The 7,825-nt window shown below is 48.5% G+C and overlaps 1 protein-coding gene across 1 annotated transcript in view; it reads left to right on the top strand.

The window, feature by feature from the left end:
- pld7 (phospholipase D family, member 7) overlaps window positions 1–7,825 on the top strand; it is a 17,272-nt gene extending 9,447 nt beyond the window's left edge. Inside the window, exons 7-10 of the mRNA XM_055159564.1 lie at window positions 1,337–1,478; window positions 3,345–3,508; window positions 4,638–4,737; window positions 4,898–7,825. Coding sequence (XP_055015539.1) covers window positions 1,337–1,478; window positions 3,345–3,508; window positions 4,638–4,737; window positions 4,898–5,094 — 603 coding nt within the window. The 3' untranslated portion in view covers window positions 5,095–7,825. The remainder of the gene's footprint in view (window positions 1–1,336; window positions 1,479–3,344; window positions 3,509–4,637; window positions 4,738–4,897) is intronic.

Genomic DNA, 7,825 nt, shown 5'->3' with positions numbered 1-7,825 from the left:
GGACAAAAACTGGACTAAAAACTGGACTAAAGCAGGACTAAAACTGGACTAAAACTGGACTAAAAGCAGGACTAAACTGGACTAAAGCAGGACTAAAACTGGACTAAAACTGGACTAAAGCAGGACTAAAACTGGACAAAAACTGGACTAAAACTAGACTAAAGTAGGACTAAAACTGGACTAAACCAAGACTAAAACTGGACAAAACCAGGACTAAACCAGGACTAAAACTGGACTAAAGCAGGACTAAAACTGGACAAAAACTGGACTAAAGCAGGACTAAAACTGGACTAAAGCAGGACTAAAACTGGACTAAAACTGGACTAAAACTGGACAAAAACTGGACTAAAACTGGACTAAAGCAGGACTAAAACTGGACAAAAACTGGACTAAAACTAGACTAAAGTAGGACTAAAACTGGACTAAACCAAGACTAAAACTGGACAAAACCAGGACTAAAACTGGACTAAAGCATGGGACTAAAACTGGACTAAACCAGGACTAAAACTGGACTAAACCAGGACTAAAACTGGACTAAACCAAGACTAAAACTGGACAAAAACTGGACAAAACCAGGACTAAAACCAGGACTAAACCAGGACTAAACCAGGACTAAAACTGGACTAAAAGGACTAAACCAGGACTAAAACTGGACTAAACCAGGACTAAAACTGGACTAAACCGGGACTAAAACTGGACTAAACCAGGACTAAAACTGGACTAAACCAGGACTAAAACTGGACTAAAACTGGACTAAACCAGGACTAAAACTGGACTAAACCAGGACTAAAACTAGACTACAGCAGGACTAAAGCAGGACTAAAACTGGACTAAAGCAGGACTAAAAATTAACTAAACCAGGCCTAAAACTAGACTAAAGCAGAACTAAAACTGGACTAAAGCAGAACTAAAGCAGGACTATAACAGGACTAAAACTGGACTAAAGCAGGACTAAAACTGGACTAAAAATTGACTAAATCTGGACTAAACCAGGACTAAACCAGGTGTAAAACTGGACTAAAACTGGACCAAACCAGGACTACCCTCCAGACGTGAGCGGAATTAAATAAAGACAACTGAACGTGTTTTCCATGTGAACTCGAAGGAGAATATTTGAATTCTGAACTATTTAATTCAGAATTTAAAAAAACATCATGTAAACGTGGACACTGAGGATCTAGTTTCGATATTAGTTTCAGTATCGATTAGTGTTTGATTTTTTGATCCCTGGACCTAACCCGCTCTCGTCTGGTCTCTTCTCGTTCCTGTGGCGTTTCGTCCGGTCTGGTTCTGGTTCTGGTCTGGTTCTGGTTCTGGTTCTGGTCCGGTCCCTCAGAGCGCTCCTCCTCAGCTCTCCACTCGGGGGCGCACCGACGACCTGGAGGCCATTCTGTCTGTGATGGACGACGCCCGACAGTTCATCCACGTCTCCGTCATGGACTTTCTCCCCCAGGATCAGTTCTCCAAACCACCAAGGTACTTTCTGAAACTGAACCAGGACTGGACCAGGACTGAACCAGGACTGGACCAGGACTGAACCAGGACTGAACCAGGACTGAACCAGGACTGAACCAGGACTGGATCAGGACTGTGTCAGGACTGAACCAGGTCTGAACCAGGACTGGATCAGGACTGAACCAGGACTGAACCGGGACCAGGACTGAACCAGGACTGAACCTGGACCAGGACTGAACCAGGACTGTGTCAGGACTGAACCAGGTCTGAACCAGGACTGAACCGGGACCAGGACTGAACCAGGACTGTGTCGGGACTGAACCGGGACTGAGGACTGAACCGGGACTGAACCGGGACCAGGACTGAACCAGGACTGTGTCGGGACTGAACCGGGACCAGGACTGGACCGGGACTGGATCGGGACTGTGTTGGGACTGGGCCAGGACTGGGTCGGGACTGGACCGGGACTGGACCGGGACTGGACCGGGACTGGACCGGGACTGGACCGGGACTGGGACTGGGTCGGGACTGGGCCGGGACTGGGTCGGGACTGGACCGGGACTGGGTCGGGACTGGACCGGGACTGGACTGGGACTGGGTCGGGACTGGGCCGGGACTGGGTCGGGACTGGACCGGGACTGGGTCGGGACTGGGCCGGGACTGGGTCTAGACTGGACCGGGACTGGGTCGGGACTGGACCGGGACTGGGTCTGGACTGGACTGGGACTGGGCCGGGACTGGACTGGACCGGGACTGGGTCGGGACTGGACCGGGACTGGACCGGGACTGAACCAGGACCAGGATTGAACCAGGAATGAGCCGGGATCAGGACTAAATAAGAACCAGGACTAAACCGAGACTGGACCAAGGACTTAATCATGACCAGGACTGAACCAAGACCAGGACTGAGCCAGGACTGAATCAGGACTGAGCCAAGACCAGGTCTAAATGAGAACCAGGACTGAACTAGGACCAGAACTGAACCAAGACCAAGACTGAACCTCTCCTCTCCTCCCCTGACCTTCTCCTCCTCTGGTCCTCCTCTGGTCCTCCTCTGGTCCTCCTCTGGTCCTCTGGTCTCCTCTGGTCTTCCTCTGGTCTCTCCTCTGGTCCTCCTCTGGTCTCCTCCTCTGGTCTTCCTCCTCTCTGGTCTCCTCCTCTGGTCCTCTGGTCTGGTCCTCCTCTGGTCCTCCTCCTCCTCCTCTGGTCTCCTCTGGTCCTCCTCTGGTCCTCCTCTGGTCTTCCTCTGGTCCTCCTCTGGTCCTCCTCTGGTCTTCCTCCTGGTCCTCCTCTCCTCTGGTCTCCTCTGGTCTCCTCTCTGGTCCTCCTCTGGTCTTCCTCTGGTCCTCTGGTCCTCCTCTGGTCCTCCTCCTCTGGTCTCCTCTGGTCTCCTCTGGTCCTCCTCCTGGTCCTCCTCTGGTCTCCTCTGGTCTCCTCTGGTCTCCTCTGGTCCCTCCTCCTGGTGGTTCTCTCCTCTCTGGTCTTCCTCTGGTCCTCCTCTGGTCCTCCTCTGGTCCTCCTCTGGTCCTCCTCTGGTCTCCTCTGGTCTCCTCTGGTCTCCTCTGGTCTTCCTCTGGTCCTCCTCTGGTCCTCCTCTGGTCTCTGGTCTTCCTCTGGTCCTCCTCTGGTCTTCCTCTGGTCCTCCTCTGGTCCTCCTCTGGTCCTCCTCTGGTCCTCCTCTGGTCTTCCTCTGGTCTCCTCTGGTCCTCCTCTGGTCCTCCTCTGGTCCTCCTCTGGTCCTCCTCTGGTCCTCCTCTGGTCTCCTCTGGTCTCCCTCTGGTCCTCCTCTGGTCCTCCTCTGGTCCTCCTCTGGTCTTCCTCCTCTGGTCTTCTCTGGTCCTCCTCTGGTCCTCCTCTGGTCCTCCTCTCTGGTCCTCCTCAGGTCCTCCTCTGGCCTCCTTTAGACTCGTCCCTCCGCTCGGCCGCCTGCGTCAGAAGGTTGAAGGTTCGACTCCTGGTCAGCTGTTGGCCTCACTCTCCGGCGGCCATGTTTGTTTACCTTCAGTCTCTGCTCGTGCTGAACCGTCCGCCGCTCAACTGCGACATCCAAGTGGTACGTCCAGATCCCTGCTCGCGTGGACCAAACAAACCGTCGCAAACTGCTCCTCTCACCGTCACAAATTCCAACAGTCGTATTTTGTCAACCGACAATCGACTGTTGACAAACACCGACTGTTGACAGTTTTGGCCAACAGTAGTTTTATTCAACACTCGTTCTTCGCCAACAGTTGTTTTTTGCCAACAGTCGTTTTTTGTCACTAGTTGTTTTTTGTCAGCAGTCGGGTTTATTCAACAGTCGTTTTTTGCCAACAGTCGTTTTTTTGTCAACAGTTGTTTTTTGTCAGCAGTTGTTTTTGTCAGCAGTCGGTTTATTCAACAGTCGTTTTTTGCCAACAGTCGTTTTTTTGTCAACAGTTGTTTTTTGTCAACAGTCGTTTTTTGTCAACAGTTGTTTTTTGTCAACAGTCGTTTTTTGTCAGCAGTTGGGGGTTTTTCAACAGTCGTTTTTGGCAGCAGTCGGTTTTATTCAACAGTCGTTCTTTGCCAACAGTCGTTTTTTGTCAGAAGTTGTTTTTTTGTCAACAGTCGTTTTTTGTCAACAGTCGTTTTTTGTCAGCAGTTGTTTTTAGGTCAACAGTTGTTTTTTGTCAACAGTCGTTTTATTTAACAGTCGTTTTTATTCAACAGTCGTTTTTTGTCAGCAGTCATTTTTTTGTCAGCAGTCGGTTTTATTTAACAGTCGGTTTTATTTAACAGTCGTTTTTATTCAACAGTTATTTTTTGTCAACAGTCATTTTTTGTCAACAGTCGGTTTTATTTAACAGTCGGTTTTATTTCAACAGTCGTTTTTATTCAACAGTTATTTTTTTCAGCAGTCGTTTTTTGTCAGCAGTCGTTTTTTGTCAGCAGTCGTTTTTTGTCAGCAGTCGGGTTTATTCAACAGTCGTTTTTTGCCAACAGTCATTTTTTGTCAGCAGTCGTTTTTGTCAGCAGTTGTTTTTAGGTCAACAGTTGTTTTTTGTCAACAGTCATTTTTTGTCAGCAGTCGTTTTTATTTAACAGTCGGTTTTATTTAACAGTCGGTTTTATTTAACAGTCGGTTTTATTCAACAGTCGTTTTTTTGCCAACAGTCGTTTTTTGTTTTTTTTGTCAACAGTCGTTTTTCTTGTGTCTGTTTCAGAAAGTGTTCACGATTCCCTCGACGCCGGATCAGATGAAGATCCCGTACGCTCGAGTCAATCACGCCAAGTTCATGGTGACGGACCGAGTGCTTTATATCGGTAAAAACAAAAAATCTATTATTACGAATATAAGACTGGACCAGAACCGAACCAGAACCAGAACCGAACCAGGACTGAACCAGGACTGAACCAGGACTGAACTAGTGAATCTCGAGTCCGTTTGTCAGTTCAGGATTCAGATTTTTATTTTCCGTTCCAGGGACTTCAAACTGGTCCGAGGGATACTTCACGCAGACGGCCGGAGTCGGTCTCGTCGTGAACCAGACCGGGTCCGAACCGGGACTGGAGACCCTCCGGACCCAAGCCGACCAGATCTTCCTCCGAGACTGGACCTCGCAGTACTCCACAGACCTGACCCTGGACCAGACCGACGCCTGCCCCCTGGCCCAGAGCTAGACCGGGACTGGACCAGGACTGGAACAGGGACTAGACCAGGGACTAAAACAGGGACTAAGCTAGGGACTAGACTAGACCAGGGACTAGACCAGGGACTGGACCAGGGACTGGACCAGGACTGGAACAGGGACTAAAACAGGGACTAAGCTAGGGACTAGACCAGGGACTAGACCAGGGACTGGACCAGGGACTGGACCAGGGACTGGACCAGGACTGGACCAGGGACTAGAACAGGGACTAAAACAGGGACTAAGCTAGGGACTAGACCAGGGACTGGACCAGAGACTAAACCAGGGACTGAACCGAGGACTAGACCAGGGACTAAACCAGGGACTGAACCGAGGACTAGACCAGGGACTAAACCAGGGACTGAACCGAGGACTAGACCAGGGACTAAACCAGAGACTAAACCAGGGACTGGACCAGGGACTAAGCCGGAGACTAGATCAGGGACGAAAATCAGGGACTAAGCTAGGGACTGGACCAGGGACTAGACCAGGGACTAGACCAGGGACTAGACCAGGGACTAGACCAGGGACTGGACCAGAGACTAAACCAGGGACTAAACCAGAGACTAAACCAGGGACTGGACCAGGGACTAAGCCAGAGACTAGATCAAGGACTAAAATCAGGGACTAAAATCAGGGACTAAACCAGGTCTAAACATGAACTAAACCAGGACTAGATCAGGGACTAAACCGAGACTAAACAAGGACCGAACCAAAGATTAAACAAGAACCCCATGGGGACTCAACCAAAGCAGGACTAAACCAGTACCAAACCAGGTCTAAACCAGGACTAACAAGGACCTAAAGTTGGACCTCTTCATCATATCTGCGTTATGAGGACTGAACCAGGACTAAACCGGGGCTGGACCTGGATTTACCGAGGATTAAACTCATCGTGGACTAAATGGACCTCCCCCCGCTGGACTTGAACCAGTCCTGGATCTGGACCGGACTCTGCACATGTGTTTGAAGTGTTATTTTTGTGTTTGTACAGTTTGTGCCTGGAGCAGTTTGTATATACTCAGACGAGACGTTTACGTTTATGTTTCACACGCAGGTTTTATTTCACTTTTTCAGTTTGGCAAAGATTAAAAAAACTTATAAATGTCTCAAAAGTCGAATCGAGAACTAAACCAGGACTTTTATCAAATCGAATCAGGGGCAAAAGAAGGACTAAACCAGGTCTAAACCAGGTCTAAACCAGGTCTAAACCAGGTCTAAAACCAGGTCTAAACCAGGACTAAACCAGGTCTAAACCAGGTCTAAAACAAGGTCTAAACCAGGTCTTTATCAGGTCTAAACCAGGTCTAAAACAAGATCTAAACCAGGTCTTTATCAGGTCTAAACCAGGTCTAAAACAAGGTCTAAACAAGATCTAAACCAGGTCTTTATCAGGTCTAAACCAGGTCTAAAACCAGGACTAAACCAGGTCTAAACCAGGTCTAAAACCAGGACTAAACCAGGTCTAAACCAGGTCTAAACCAGGTCTAAAACAAGGTCTAAACCAGGTCTAAAACAAGGTCTAAACCAGGTCTAAAACAAGGTCTAAACCAGGTCTTTATCAGGTCTAAACCAGGTCTAAAACAAGGTCTAAACCAGGTCTTTATCAGGTCTAAACCAGGTCTAAAACAAGGTCTAAACCAGGTCTTTATCAGGTCTAAACCAGGTCTAAAACCAGGTCTAAACTCGTGTAGTAAAACGGTTAAATATAACAGGTCTAAACAAGATCTAAAACCAGGACTAAACCAGGTCTAAACAAGATCTAAACCAGGTCTTTATCAGGTTTAAACCAGGTCTAAACAAGATCTAAACCAGGTCTTTATCAGGTTTAAACCAGGTCTAAACAAGGTCTAAACAAGATCTAAACCAGGTCTAAACAAGATCTAAACCAGGTCTAAACCAAGTTTAAACCAGGTCTTAATCAGGTCTTAATCAGGTCTTAATCAGGTCTTAAACCAGGTTTAGACCAGGTCTTCTTTAGTCTCTTGTTCTTCTGTCTCAGTTTTGTTTTAAATCGTGGGTTTTGTGCATTAATTGACTTTATTTGAGCTTTTTTCTCATGTTCTGACGTTGTTCCTCGTCACAGGCCGAGCTCCATCACCTGCTCGTTTCCACGGAGACGTCGCTGCTCCGCCCGGAATGTTCCGCGGTGCGACTTTAAACGGCTCCAAACCAGGACTAAAACTGGAGTAAACCAGGTCTAAACCAGGACTAAACCAGGACTAAAACTGGAGTAAACCAGGTCTAAACCAGGACTAAACCAGGTTTAAACCAGGACTAAAACTGGAGTAAACCAGGTCTAAACCATGTGGTTTTAAAGCTCAAAAATACAGAGAAAAGTGGGCGTTGTGACTGCCAGCGGGGTCGCCTCTCCGCAGACCTGACCCGTGACCCGGACAGGTTCGGGTTAGAAAGGTTTAAAGCCACACTGCGGAACATTCCAGACCCAGAGAGCGAAGAGCGACGTTTCCAAAGAGACGAAAAGCGTCGGACGGACGGACCCGCAAACGTAACCACCAAAGACGACCGGGGCTTTTTCCCCTGTGTCGCCGTGGAGACGGGGAGAGCGTCCGTGTACGTAGATCCGACTCAGAATCTATTTGTCTAAAGCGGCGACGTGTTTCCACTGTTGACTGGACGCAGACGCTATCCCTCTGCACTGGAGTGTCTGCGGACGCCGAGACAACCACCAGTTTACTGTAAATAAACAAATCAACTAGAAA

The sequence above is a fragment of the Boleophthalmus pectinirostris genome, unplaced genomic scaffold, assembly GCF_026225935.1.
Source record: "Boleophthalmus pectinirostris isolate CB_2022bp ecotype Guang Dong unplaced genomic scaffold, ASM2622593v1 HiC_scaffold_23, whole genome shotgun sequence".
Classification (NCBI taxonomy): domain Eukaryota; kingdom Metazoa; phylum Chordata; class Actinopteri; order Gobiiformes; family Gobiidae; genus Boleophthalmus; species Boleophthalmus pectinirostris.
Note: the sequence above shows the minus strand (reverse complement) of the source record. Positions and strands in the feature narration are given on the sequence as shown.